The 14,237-nt window shown below is 40.1% G+C and overlaps 3 protein-coding genes and 1 long non-coding RNA gene across 5 annotated transcripts; 2 read left to right on the top strand and 2 right to left on the bottom strand.

Moving 5' to 3' along the window:
- Window positions 803-2,145, top strand: LOC109726519 (ribonucleoside-diphosphate reductase small chain B-like). The gene has a single exon (XM_020256134.1). It carries the CDS (start codon window positions 903-905, stop codon window positions 1,980-1,982), a length of 1,080 nt encoding a protein of 359 aa, XP_020111723.1. The 5' UTR covers window positions 803-902; the 3' UTR covers window positions 1,983-2,145.
- Window positions 2,234-4,041, bottom strand: LOC109726520. The gene is made up of 4 exons (XM_020256135.1): window positions 3,164-4,041; window positions 2,815-2,984; window positions 2,642-2,707; window positions 2,234-2,321 (listed from the first exon to the last, which is right to left on the bottom strand). Exons 1-4 carry the CDS (start codon window positions 3,213-3,215, stop codon window positions 2,298-2,300), a joined length of 312 nt encoding a protein of 103 aa, XP_020111724.1. The 5' UTR covers window positions 3,216-4,041; the 3' UTR covers window positions 2,234-2,297.
- LOC109726518 (ubiquitin-like modifier-activating enzyme 5) lies at window positions 4,124-10,139 on the bottom strand. Of its 2 annotated transcripts, XM_020256132.1 has the most exons (14): window positions 9,918-10,139; window positions 9,464-9,532; window positions 9,270-9,383; window positions 8,709-8,837; window positions 8,403-8,471; window positions 7,915-8,052; window positions 7,752-7,788; window positions 6,995-7,077; window positions 6,608-6,682; window positions 5,668-5,742; window positions 5,306-5,392; window positions 5,119-5,234; window positions 4,843-4,892; window positions 4,124-4,498 (listed from the first exon to the last, which is right to left on the bottom strand). In XM_020256132.1, exons 1-14 carry the CDS (start codon window positions 9,999-10,001, stop codon window positions 4,359-4,361), a joined length of 1,266 nt encoding a protein of 421 aa, XP_020111721.1. In that variant the 5' UTR covers window positions 10,002-10,139; the 3' UTR covers window positions 4,124-4,358. The 2 variants fall into 2 exon arrangements, with proteins under 2 accessions (XP_020111721.1, XP_020111722.1); XM_020256133.1 differs by lacking the exon at window positions 9,918-10,139 and having other exon boundaries at window positions 9,266-9,383.
- Window positions 10,531-13,397, top strand: LOC109726796. Its single transcript, XR_002220607.1, has 2 exons — window positions 10,531-10,859; window positions 12,883-13,397. It is a non-coding gene; the product is annotated as an uncharacterized LOC109726796 (long non-coding RNA).

Genomic DNA, 14,237 nt, shown 5'->3' on the forward strand with positions numbered 1-14,237 from the left:
GGGGCCTCCATACAATTTTACACGGATATATTATTATTAAGTTAAGTGCGCGCCCGTCGATCGCGCCACTCATCATTCTCGCACTTTTCCCGACCAAATCCCTCCCGCCAAAATTTAAATTTCCCCAAAAACCCCCCAAAAAGAAAAGAATTAAATATTTAAGCTAAAAAATGTATGAACTTTCAAAATGGTCCCTCAACTTTAAACTTCGATTGATTTTCTTAAACTTTTGATTTTGAGTCAAATAAATTAAAAATTTTATCAGACTTATCAGTAAGGTTATAGAATTTGATTATTTTAATTATATTTAGTAAAAAATAAAAATTAAATAATTAGCGACTGATAGGTGGTAGAGCTCTTTTAAATTTAACAAAATCTTCAACTAAAGCAACGGGACCTATTTAAAAATCCCCTATAGTTATGGGTTCTTCCTACATTTCTACCAAAATTTTAAATCCCCCTCCCTTTTAAAATTAGAAGTTGAGGGGGCTCAGTTCGAAATATCGTACAATTAAGGGGTGCCCGTACATTTTTTCCCAAAATTTAAATTCCCCTCCATTTTTATCTTCCTTCGTACGCCCCCCGTTCAAAAATCTCCCCCAAATTCAAAATGCGGTAACCTCACCGGAAGAAAATGTTGGTGGTTGCGAGTACGTCCACATCCACCGTCCATCACGCTTATCGCGCGAATCTCAAAGCATGTTGAACGGTGGCTGCGTCCCATGTCTCGCCCCGGTAACCTTACCGCCCTCATCTCCTTCCTCAAGAAGCCACACTCTCCACAATATATATATATATGCACCCCCAATCTCTCCTTCTCCCTACCCCTTATCGTCATCGTCCCCAATCCCCTAAAACCCTAACCCTAACCCTAATTCCCGTTTTGCTCCCGCACTCCAACCATGCCCGCGGCGCCCTCGCTGATCCCCCTCGTCGACGTCTCCGCCGAGGCGGCGGAGGAGATGGGGATGGGGATGAGGGAGGAGGAGGAGGAGGAGCCATTGCTGTCGCCGAGCGCGGATCGGTTCTCGATGTTTCCGATCCGGTTCCCGGGCATCTGGGAGTTCTACAAGAAGGCCGTGGCGTCGTTCTGGACCGCCGAGGAGGTGGACCTCTCCGGCGACCTCCGGCACTGGGAGCTCGCGCTCTCCGGCGACGACCGGCGGTTCGTCTCCCACGTGCTCGCCTTCTTCGCCGCCTCCGACGGCATCGTCCTCGAGAACCTCGCCTCCCGCTTCATGTCCGAGGTCCAGGTCGCCGAGGCCCGCGCCTTCTACGGCTTCCAGATCGCGATCGAGAACATCCACTCGGAGATGTACTCCCTCCTCCTCGAGACCTACATCCGCGACCCCCTCGAGAAGGACCGCCTCTTCCGCGCCGTCGACACCGTCCCCTGCGTCGCCCGCAAGGCCGCGTGGGCGCTGCGCTGGATCCAGTCCCCCGACGCCTCCTTCGCCGAGCGCCTCGTCGCCTTCGCCTGCGTCGAGGGCGTCTTCTTCTCCGGCTCCTTCTGCGCCATCTTCTGGCTCAAGAAGCGCGGCCTCATGCCCGGCCTCACCTTCTCCAACGAGCTCATCTCCCGCGACGAGGGCCTCCACTGCGACTTCGCCTGCCTCCTCTACTCCCTCCTCCGCCGCCGCCTCCCCGAGCCCCGCGTCCGCGCCATCGTCCGCGACGCCGTCGACATCGAGCGCGAGTTCGTCTGCGACGCCCTCCCCGTCGCCCTCGTCGGCATGAACGGCCTCCTCATGAGCCAGTACATCGAGTTCGTCGCCGACCGCCTCCTCGCCGCCCTCGGCTGCGCCAAGATGTACGCCGTCGCCAACCCCTTCGACTGGATGGAGCTCATCTCCCTCCAGGGCAAGACCAACTTCTTCGAGAAGCGCGTCGGCGAGTACCAGAAGGCCTCCGTCATGGCCAGCCTCAACGGCCTCGCCGGCGCCGCCGACAACCACGTCTTCAAAATCGACGAGGATTTCTAAAGGTACCGTTTTTATTTCCTTATTACCTTCTTTTAGCGATCTTTTTAGCTAATGTGATATGATATGTTGAGGTTGGTATTATTGGTGGGATCCGATATTAATATTATGTATATGTGTTTAACTTTCAAGTGTTTGACGATTCGCATGAATGAGTTGGTTTTAATGGTGTTTGTGGAAATGCCCAAGAGACAAAAAGAAGGTTGCTGCATATCTTGTGTTCGGTGAAATGCTTAAAACTAATTTGTTTTTGATTTAAATGTTGAAAGATTTAATTTGGGATTTTTTTTGAGGGTTGCGTCGTTGCGGTTTGGAGTTTTATAGGTGTTCGGAGAAATGCCCCTGTGAGATGAGATATGGTTCATGTTATTCTTGTGTTTACATGCCACCGTGCAAATCATACTAAACTCAAAAACTCTATTTTACTCTAAAAACTGTTCTAAATCTCGGAAATTTCTGAAAAACACACACGTAGGTGCCTTCGACAAATCTGTATTCGAAGATGATATTTCACCATGTAATCTTCTTCAAGTTTGTTTACTCAATTCAAACTCTTGCTTTTACAAAACCTCTCAATGCTACCTACACTACTCAGACTATGCACAAACAAAATTTGAAATAAAAAAAAAATTGCAACTTTGGAACATAGTAACTAAACTGACCTTGGAAGGACCTCTCTCCGTTACGCATCTTCGCCGAGGGGCCACCCTCGTAGTTTTATGCATGATCTGCATTTGTAGAGTTTCATTGCTTTAGGACGACACGAAGAGAGAAATGATGGTAAGTGGATATGGAGGATCCACGCGATGCGATGTAAAAAATGTGCGCAAATGACCTCAAAAGGTGTGTCGACCGTATGCGAGTTATGTGGTTTGCATAGCATAGAAGTTCTTGTGGAAATTCCAGCATTACCTGATGAACAAGCAGTAAAATTTCTCGGCAGCTTACTTACACCAACCTGTTGCAGATTGAGCTGTGTAGTGAACTCTAGGCAAGTAATCTGAACTGAAAATGGATCAGAATTTGTACCAAATAAGGTCTACTTGGGTTGTGAAGGTAACACTGATATCTTCGTGTTACCGATGATCAATCATACTGATCTACTTAAAGAGGACCATATTATTGTATTGTCATTAGTCCTAATCACGAGTAAATGATGTTGTAAGACGGGCATTGTGCTTAACCTGAAACCACGCATAGGAGTAGAGTATACTGCGGCGATTGGCGGTGTATCATCTCCACTGCAAATTCTTGTATTCTGCATCTGCAGCGGGCTTGGCGGAGTATTTGGAGCCTGAGGTGCCCTCGCACAAATCAAAGAGGGATCGACTGTGGGTATGAATGTGGGATTGTGGCGGATGAGCTGCGATTTGATCTCTTCCCTCTCTTTCCTAAGCACCTCTTACAGGTATATGATTGTAATGCCTATGTTATCGAATGTGGGCTCGCGGGACGGGGACCGAGCACCTTCGGGGCGGTCATCGCCAGGCAATTGGTCGGACTGCAGAATGCGGTGGATCTCGACGAGCCTGGCGGAGAGGGATTTGAATTCAGGGTCGAGCTCAACGCCGGGGTTGGGAGTGGGGGTTCGGGATCATCGGCGGAGGCGGAGGAGGCGTAGGCGCCGACGATTTCTGACGTACGGACGGCGGAGAGATCGTAATGGACGGGGAAGGTTAGGGATTCATGGGGGGGATCTGAGGGACATAGGGTTTCTAAGGAGGGGGCATTGGATCGGAATAGGATATTCCGGGATATTGTTATTCCGCGGGGAATAAATGGGATAAAACGGTAGGATCAGGAATAGGGAGAGAATTTAACACATAAAATTATCACGTTATTTCTGATTGATTTCACCAGTGTTCTACATGGAACTTTTTGGTTTTTAATTTTGAAAAAACCAAACAAAACCAATTCAAACGAATTTTAAGCCGACCTGGTTCTCTAATCATTTGTTGTATGAACTGTTCGAAGTTGTAAAATAAAAATTCAATAACTTAAATGAAACGGATAAATAATGGTCTCTCGTGGTCGCAAGGCGAATATAACTTCTAATTCTGCTGCAGTGAGAAGCAACTGAGGATGATATTTGACGGTAAAAGCTGTTCGTGCTTTTTCGATCAGCTCTACTACGCAATAAAAAATGCTGAAACCATTATAATGTCGAAACAGTGTTAATGTAACACGAGAAATATTCTTAATCCCGAACATACTAACTTAGCCTCCTCACTAATTCAAGCACACTAGCAAATAATTTGTAGTTACAACAATGATAATATCAAAATTAGCCTCTGCACTCCCTCTGATATGTGAAATTAAAAAGAGTCCAATTAATTGTACATTGGAAAAGTGAAGAAGCAACCTCCATTTTTCGGACGGTCAAGATGCATTGAGGGCGTCGAGTTGTCGTTGGAGATCCTCGAGATCGTCAGCGATAGGGCTTGCCTCTTCTGCTACGAGCGGTTGCGTGTATTTATCGGCAGAAGGAAGCTCGTGGACAAGGCCATCGGGAAGACGATCTGCAGAAATCAAAGAGTAAACATGCGAAGAAATTCCAGTAGCGAGAATGATGAAATCTTAATCAGAAAAATGCACTAAAAATTTTTCGTAAGTTGCTCCACTAAGTTTAAAATTTTGGTGTAACTAAAGATCACCATCCCCACTTCTCAGTTCCGACTTTAGCTTGATGCCTTGATGAGTTCGATTTGAAGAGTTCAACTTTCCGATGAGAAGCCAACATAAAATGTGGACTCAATAACATTTGTTAGTAATGACTTATCTTGTACTTAACTAATTCAAAAGAGGAAGTTAGTGGGTAGTCCTAATTCCGAAACCTAAGAGAAAATGACGAACATCGACTCACCTGATGTGTTGCTACTGTTTGGCACATCCACCTCGTTATCGTCAACAACACTGCATGGATTCACGAATCGATTTTAAATTTTATTCGAATGTTGGAATTTTGAAATACAATGATGCATCTGTTGTAATACAACAGAGAATGCTATATTCTGAATAGGCCTATACGAGTAGGATTAAACAGAGATTTTGGTAATTAACATGAAGTCTTTGTTTTTCATTCAAAAATGTTTTGAAGATAGCATGAACTAATCATTTTACTAGCGCCAAAAGGATTTGCCTTATATTCCACTCATTATCCAAGTGAACAGGGCCCTCGCTTTTTGCTGACGCGTCAGCTTCCATCTTCGCCTTAGCTGCCGCATCTCTAGCTGGTTTTGATTGAATGTACTCCTTCTGCATAATTAATACCGTTATAACCATGTAAAAACACGAGTTAAGGAAAAGCACAGTTAATAATCATATACCTGCCGCTCAACGCATGCAGAGTTTGAGCATTGTGGGTTTGGCCTCATTTGCATAGTTGGAAAATAGTCTTTAAGTGAATTATAACCCTACAACATAATAAATGATCTTATAAGATCCCACCACATCAGTATCTGTCATCTGATGCATAGTATACAATGCATCATATATGATAAAAGGAGTAGGAACATACTAATTGTTGCATCTTGGTATGGAAAATATAAAGAGAGAAGAAAAAATTTATTTAGTGCGTAAAACGAGACCAGAAAGGTCCAACATTATATCCAAGAGCGACATGATAAGAAGAATTTATTCATATGCCGAGTATTGTTAGTGAATAATAAGAATAAAAACTTAAATTTACCAAGTAAGGAGAGACTTGCCCAAACTTCAACAAGTATTTGAGGGTGTTCTGAACTAAAAGACCAGCAACAACTCCCTGTATAGACAATTAATACCAAATACGTCAACAATCAGTAAAAGAAAATAAACTTAAGTTGAATATTTAGACCGAGATCCACTAGGATATGCAATGCAGAAAAACTAGAACTAAATGACATTTATAAAGCAACAAAAAGAAAGGGAAACTGGAAGGTATAAGAAAATCGTTGGATAAAATTTATAAAGCGATAATTCTTTTATTGGCTCGATACGTTCTCAAATAAGTGACAGAAAGAAACTGTTTCATTTTTCTCTCGCATATAAAAGGGCATAAATATTAATTTACCACAAAAGAAAAAGGATACATAAGACAAACATCATAATTATAAACAATTGCGTAGGATAATAAGCAAATAAATCAGAAGCAAATGCAAAATTGAAACATAAGGTAATAAGATGACAAGATTAGGCTTCCACATTAATTTTAGGACATCAATTATAGTCTACATGTAATAGGTAACGTCAAATATAAGCATGCTGTGTCTAAAGAGAATGCAGATGTTTTGGTGATAAAGCTAGTGTTACACTATCGTGCTTCATAGTACATACAATACATCAACAAAAAGCTAAATGTGAGATATTTTTTAACTTTAGCACCTCTCAAGAAAGCAAGTGAAAATGCCTGAAGAGTGACATGTAAATGACATCAGTTTTAGCAAGTGCAGCACGTACAGGTATGCAACTGCTACAAGAAGCGTTGCATATATTTTACTATAGCCCTGATGTAGCAATCTCTTAAACTAACCAAAAAGTGACTCTTCGTGTAATAAACAGCCTCAGAACCAAAGTTTTTCATGCACGAAATAGACAAGTGACAAGGGAGAAGAGTTCTTCATGGAAAGGGAAAGAAAAAAATGTCTCACCATTGTAGTTGGCAAAGAAGCAGCGCATACACCTTCACGCTTGAGTGTACGTTCATCTACTCCAGATGCTACAACCTACAATATGAGATTTCACAACTACTTCAGCATAGCATGGTGACTGGTGCTAAAGAAAATAATAAAAGAAAAGCAGAGCATTAACTTGTGTAAAGACTCTGAAACAGTCTGGCATTGATGCTTACAGGAATTTTTTTAAAAAAAAGTTTTTTAGTTGACTCTTATTTTCAGTAAATAACAAGTTATAGTGCAGAAGATAGTCCTTTCATGCATGCTAATATTTCAGCAATTATCTGGATAGAAATAAATATAATTTATATGGCAAAATGAAACAGAGGTAATTTAACAGAATTTAGCTTAATAGGACCATACCAGAGGAGGAGCACATGCGAAACAAGCCGTCTCACCAGGAACAAGCAACTGTATATGACCAGAAACAGCATCTTCCGAAACACCTGCAATTAAATTTTCCCATTTTACTTCATAATCCATGACCAGCAGATAATTACTACATGGAGATGCAATATGAGTACCTTGACTAAACAGAAAAACCTGATGTTAAAAATTTGGATATTTCTGTATGAAAATGTCATCCCACGTGAGTCCATTGACTAAATAGAGATTCAAAATTTTTAAGACTCAAGGGCCTCTCATATCTCACCTTCAACACTCACTAGAATTGGCTTTTGTTGCTATGCCATCACAGGATAAAATCAAACAGGTGGGGGGGAAAAAAAGGAGGAATCAAGCTTGGAATCCAAAGAGAATTTTGTGATTCATATAAAGACAGCTTTGCATAAAAGCTTGAATTTACATGTTGGTTGATATTTTAGAAAAAGCAAATATTATGAATTTCCCAGAGAGTCCACAAAAAAGCTGAAATTTTTTTCCTCTAAAATACAACACAATGCTCTTCCATTGCAAACTTGATATGGAGTGAGCTTAATGTCTGAATGCTGCATTAATATTTATGAATCAAGTTATTCTTAGAGATGGAACTGCAAGAAAAATTTATATAGACAGAGGCTACAGCATGGAACCCATGAAAGTGTCAGACTGGAGTAACAAGGACCAACAGGGAGAATGATAGCATTGGAAAGGTTAAGACATAAAAGAAATTAACTATTACCAGACTCCATCCATGTTTGGCCAAGCTCATTGCACGCCTGAAAAGAGAATATGAATAAGATCAACACATAACCCTGATAAATCATTGACATTACCTTTTGGAACCTGATGAGTGGATCTAACAAGGTAATAATCTTATAAGTAACTTAAAAAGAGACGGCAACCTGGTTTACAACCATCCTAGCCTCATAATTATCAACACAGCTTAAAATAAGATCAACTCCACTCTTTCCAGGCTTCTCTTTAAGGCTCTCCACAAATATCTCAAACCCCTTTACTGTAGTGATATTCAAAGAGTAGCTCTGGGGAAGAAGAAAAAGTAAGAATTAGTAGTGAAATCGAAGAAAATACGGACAAATATGACTATACATCAATGTCCAGATAAGGCACTACTTCTCGTTGTAGTTACAAAGAATAGTCAAATATGATTGAAGTCGCTAAACTTCCACGCAAAACAAAAAGGCGTACGAGCAAGCAACCATCTTGACTTGACTACTTCAAGCAATCTCTAGGTATTACTGAGCAATGAGTTTGTTGGTATGTAACATAAGCAAGGACTGATCATTCCATGACTTTGAAAGATGACAAAATCCAAAAATATTTGGTTATAAACTGTAGTTACATAGCTACTATTTACTATGTAGGTGCTTACCTCCAAAACAACATCAGGATTAATATCAGAAAGGGTTTGCACGGCAGCATCTGTCTTGGTCATTCCAACCTGAAATTTGAAGATAACATGTATTAAGTAACTGAGCATAACCCTCTTCTGTGAGAAGAGTCTCTAAGTGGCAAGGCACCATCAAACTACACGATATTTTATTTAAGTTCCATGTACTGAATAATCAAAATATGCTATGCATACAAATAGAAACAAAAGAAGTGAGGAAAGTTAAGTAATACACTTTATCCGAAGGAAAGGAAAGAAAACAAGGCAAGCGATTGAAAACTTGCATGCCTGGTCAGGGCGGAAGAATAGCCTATTCATATTAGCCAGTTCCACTGTGTCATAGTCATACAACAGCAGGCGTCCAATCCCACACCTTGTAAGCATCTCAGCTGCAACACTACCGACACCACCTATACCCTGTACGAATGATTTACACAAGTAACGACTTCATATCCACTATCCACTGAAGTATTTTTAAACTTTCAATTAGAATATTTGAGCGAAAGATGAAGAATCGGTTTGTGAGAAGACGAAATTGCTACCAACCACTAAGCTACCTGACTAAATACTACACAACACATACATATAGAGGTGGCAAAAGAACAATCTTCCAATCATCTTCTAAGCTTCCCTATCCTAACTGAAATAGAAAAACAAGAAGTGGTTTATCCCTGATCATATGCCCATAACCTCTATGACACTAATTCCTGTAGGCATTCACAATGAAACTGCAGTTACAGTTACTGGTTATTTTTTGTTTGTATCATAAGGACCGGCCATTAAATAACAAACCAAGTAATCTCCATTCCCATTAGACAGAGAGAGATGAGTATTGAGATGAATACACACGACAATGGCGACCGAGAAATCTCGGATCTTCTCATAATTCTCTACGATCCCCATTCTCTGAAGCGCCATCAGCCTACTGTAGGGGTTGCTGTCCACAACCTCTGCACTCATATCCTGCATCACACTGACACATATCCATCAATTGAACAAAAACCCCAACTACTTCCGAAAAATTCCTATGCTAAAACACAGACCTTCACTTTTGATCTCTTCCCAGCACCCGGCTTCGCCAGATCCCCAATTCTAACCACCCGCTGCTTCATCTGCATGCGAAATCGAATGGTAACTAATTTCAAATCGAGGAACATATATATATCCAGTTTTACTCAAACTAACACATTGATCGGATGAAACTACGTAGATCGACAACGTGGAATCCGAAGAAAACACAGTAAAAATGAAGAAATCGGCGAGATAAAGAGTGAGGAACATGATCCGATGAAACTACTAGATGGACATCGTAGGATCTTAAAAAAGAAAAAACTCATTAAAAATGAAAAAACCAGCGAGGTTTAAGATTGAGGAACCGATAGATCAAAAATTTTTTCCCAACTGAACACAATAATCGGATTAAGTTACACAAATATACATCGTAGAATCTGAAAAACGCATCAAATCGAAGAAATCGCTGAGAAATGGAGCGAGTACCTGATCTACGAGATCGGGGCGATCGCTCGTAGATAGTTTGAAGGATTCGAGATCCTGGAGCAACGATCGGAGCTCCTCTTCCATCGCCGATTTCACCTCCTCCTCGCACTCCCTCGCGATCGAACCTCGGACTCTCGTAGCCAAACTACTGCGTGAGAGTGATCGGATTCGTGCGTTTCGCCCCTCGCGAGCGCCACTGCGATTGTGTGCGTCGATTGGTAAAAATGCACGAAGCCCCCTCGATTATATGAGTTTTTGAAACATGGCCTCCTTAATTATATGTCATCTTCAAATAGGTCCCTCAACGTTTTTAAATTTTTCTTCTTCGCATTCTATTAGTTTTTAATTATTGATTAATTTAATTTAAGTTAATTTGTATAAAATAATTAAAGTTATTAAATAAATATTATGAAGTATCAATAAATTTTTTCGGAACTTTTATAATTTTTGGCTAAAATTACATAATTGCGAAAAAATTGAAGTTCAGAAATTAAAAATTGAGGAGTTGAATTTAAAAATGATCTACAGTTGGGGGTTCTCATCCATTTTTTCCAACACAACCCTCCATAACCGACGACGGGGATTGAACCAATGGACACGTGGGCGGTGGATACGACACGTCCCTCATCACCCCTCATCCGTAATATACCTTCTCTCATCAAGTCTCTCTCTCTACCTCTCTCTTTCTCTCTCTTCCCCTCGAAAACCCTAAACCCTAGGTTATCTCTCTTCGTCGGAAGCGATGGGGTCGACCACGGCGACTCCGGCGACCTCCTCCTCCTCCTCCAAGGATATCGTCGTCCTCCGCGGCGGCGGCGGCGGCGGCGGAGGAGGCTCGGAGGTGCCCTCGCTTCGAGCGGCAGCGTTGCCCTGTTGAAGCGGCGTACGATGGAGATCTCGCACGCGACGAGATGGAGATCGACATTGGGATGAATATATAAGGTGTTTGCTTCCCTTTTCCTCCCCCTTTTGGTACAATCTTTGTTGTTCTCTTAGATTTGCTAGTTTCTAAATTTCTAATTACAATCGTAATTTTTTGGGAAATTTGGATCAAATTCGTGTGATTGGAGATATATAGCGGTGAAAAGTGATTGCTTTGTATAGTTTTGCAGGTGTGTGCTGCTTACTATTGATAGCTCATTCACTACTCTATTAAATATGATGATGATGATGATGATGAACAAAGCTTAAGCATTACCAAGGTCACAGTTGAAAAAAAAAATGGAAAAAGGAGATCTCATTTTAATTTTTGTGGGAACTTGTAACTGATAAACAGTGGAATATGAGCACCCGAAGTGCCTTATGTTATATGTCATTAAAATAGATGTTGTTTGTATCAATTTTCTTTTTTCCCTTTCTGGCACATGCGTATCTCGATTCTTAGTTTAGAATATTTAGATTTTGGTATTTGATTGGATGGCTTTAATTTTTCTGTAATTTAGCGAGGGAAGGAAAAAAAAAATGGATGTCTATTGATGATCTTTATTTGAACTCGTATGCTTCCTAGTTCCTACTTGTGAACACAAGTTTGAGTGATCTACATTGGCCAATGTTGATCTGTGATTTATGTTTTGTCTTCGTCTTCTTTTATTATATGATAAGACTCGAGAAAAGTAGACGTTGATCAACTTAAAATCCTTCTACATTTGCAAAAACCTTGTAATTAGAAAATGAACAAATGCCGTCACCTAGAAAATATACAATATTTTGATGTAAGGGAATGTTTACTGTTTGCATCATCTACAATCATTTATTTTCCAAGATAAGGATATTACAAATTATTTTTATCTTCGCTGTCGAAGTTTATTTTGACCTTGGATTAAGGATTTTCGTGTCAGTCAGCACGGTCCAGCACAACCAGCATGTGCGGTTGGCGCCACCATGTCGGTAAGCCAGTGTCTACTGTGCTCATACATAAAAGAGGGTGTGTGCGGAGGTGTGCCGGTGTGATGAGCCATGCTGGTGACACGTTGACACACACCATGACAGTGGCACGACAGTTCCTTGCCGTGGAGACCAGTTTTCCTTTGTATTCTTTGGAATTAAATCCATAGCGCGTGTGATAAAATAGAAGAAGAATTGGGCGTTGTTGACATAGATTGAAGTAGAGTAATTGACAGTTCTTACGAGGAGTCTTGCACATTGTGCAGAATGAGTTTAAAAGGGATGACCCCTAGTGTCAAATGTCAATCGTATATAGCAGAAGCGGATCAGATCATACCTGTTGTGTAACCCTTAAAACCGTCAAATGTGACCATCCAATTGTGTGAAACCAACGAAGATCGCCGATTAGAAACTTCTCTACTAGAGAGTGCTTCTTGAATCTGCAGCTCAAAAGCTTACTGTCCTTTGAAGATCCGACTGAGAATGAAAAGGTATATAGATCACTGTACTTATGACGAGGAGTGGAGAGAACAGAAAGTAGTGCTAGCAACAGTTTGTATGGCGATAGCACATGTGCACATATCCCATCTCACACCCTTCGTCGACTGTCCCTGCTTCTTCTCCCGCCGTCGTATAATTGAATAAAACCTGGTTTGAGTAAACCAGATCCAAGTTCGTGTTCAGGTTTGGGTTGACCTGCTATGGTCGCCGGATCCTACATTTAACACCCTGATTAGAAGAGAACGTCATTTATCAACATACGGTAAGAATTTAATCAAAGGCTAGCTAGGTGAATCTTAGATATCATCAAAAGCTCTTGGTATGGGCTCTTATGTCCTTGATGAGTGGGGAGAATCAATAGTGTTCTACAGTAGTTTACAAGAGACAAAGTATGTTGAGTCGTGTGAAGATCCCCAATCACAAAAGTCTTATTATTGTTCCAAGTAGATCAAGGTTGAGGGTTCGTTTTTGATGCATATATCAGTCTAGTTGTGCATATCTGACAACTTGGAATATTTTCTTCGCCCCTGTTTTTTCTTTATTAACATGTGCATCTCTCTTTTGTTTCTATGAACTTCAGGCTAGGAACTAGAGCTGAAAACGAAGAAAGTCACCTGATGTTGCCTACAGTCGACACCTTTTTGCTCTAATGTGCCTCAACGACCTCTGCATAAATCCTTTCGAGATAAAGTATGTGACAAATGAGGCAAAATGAAATTCATCATCGAGAATTCGAGGGGACCGATACTGGCGACGAGGTGTATTCTTGCCATTCTCCTTTTCGTAAGTTATCATTGAAGAAATTGTCATGAGGGCCGTGTATACAATAGTGCTTAGTAATGCACATCACAAATTTGGAAAAAAACGAGAAGGGATTATGATGTGCTCTTATCAAGTTTTTGCGGTGTTTGTGATTATGGTTTTCGTTGGGATAACATGTTTTAACTTTTGAGTTACAGTCAAGTTATAGCCTTTTCGCGAAGTAATTATCCCGTGGTTTACTGTTTACTGTTTTGTTTTTACCGATCCGATGGATAGTTTAAATGCTCTTGAAAAAGAGTTGAAAAGTGGAGGATTTTAGTGATTTTTTGTTAATATGTTATGATGTTTTGTTAATTTATTAGGGATCATTGTAGAAGGAATCACCTAATTTTTACTCATATACACATAGCTATTTGTATTTTAAAATTTTGTGATCTCGCACTCATACTATTGAGCTCTTGCAACAGATTATTTATCTAGATTTATATTTCATCAATTTAGAAGTAATTGATATTATCAGAGCAATATTTACTATTATCGAAAATGTTGGTATTAGTCAAAGGATCTATTTCTTAGTACAAAAAACTAAGTCATACAATAAAACCAAAAATAAAAAAATAAAAAATAAAAAATCTTCTTTTAGGATTTGGTTGTTAAGTATTAAATGTGATAAAGTACCTGAAAATGGGTGAAATTTGAGGTGATTCCTCTACATTTATCACTGATTCAAACTTATTTTTTTAAAAACAAATTAATTGCATTGGCTAACTGATAAATTATACATTTAGGGCTAAAATAAGTGGTTTGTGCTTGTAACAAATTTGAGTGTCACAAAATTTCAAATATCACTTTTTAATGAAAAGAAAAACTCTTTTTCTTGAAGAGGAGAGGGGTGTTTAATATAGATAAGTGTCTCCCTAAATGGCTTGAGATTGATTTGCACAATTTAACTACTATTCATTATTTATCCCTACTTAATCTAAGATTTAATTGGATTAAGAAAGTGCGTATTTATGATCGAAAATTACTTTACCTGATTTCATCTTAGGCGAAACAAACGCACCATTCAAACTTTCTAGGATACCATATTTGATTACGACCCACTTCAGACCAAAGTCAATTATAAAAACAAAAGAGCCAGGAAAAAATAATAAAATATTAATGATAAAAAAT

Source organism: Ananas comosus, linkage group 21 (genome assembly GCF_001540865.1).
Source record: "Ananas comosus cultivar F153 linkage group 21, ASM154086v1, whole genome shotgun sequence".
NCBI classification, from domain to species: Eukaryota; Viridiplantae; Streptophyta; class Magnoliopsida; order Poales; family Bromeliaceae; genus Ananas; species Ananas comosus.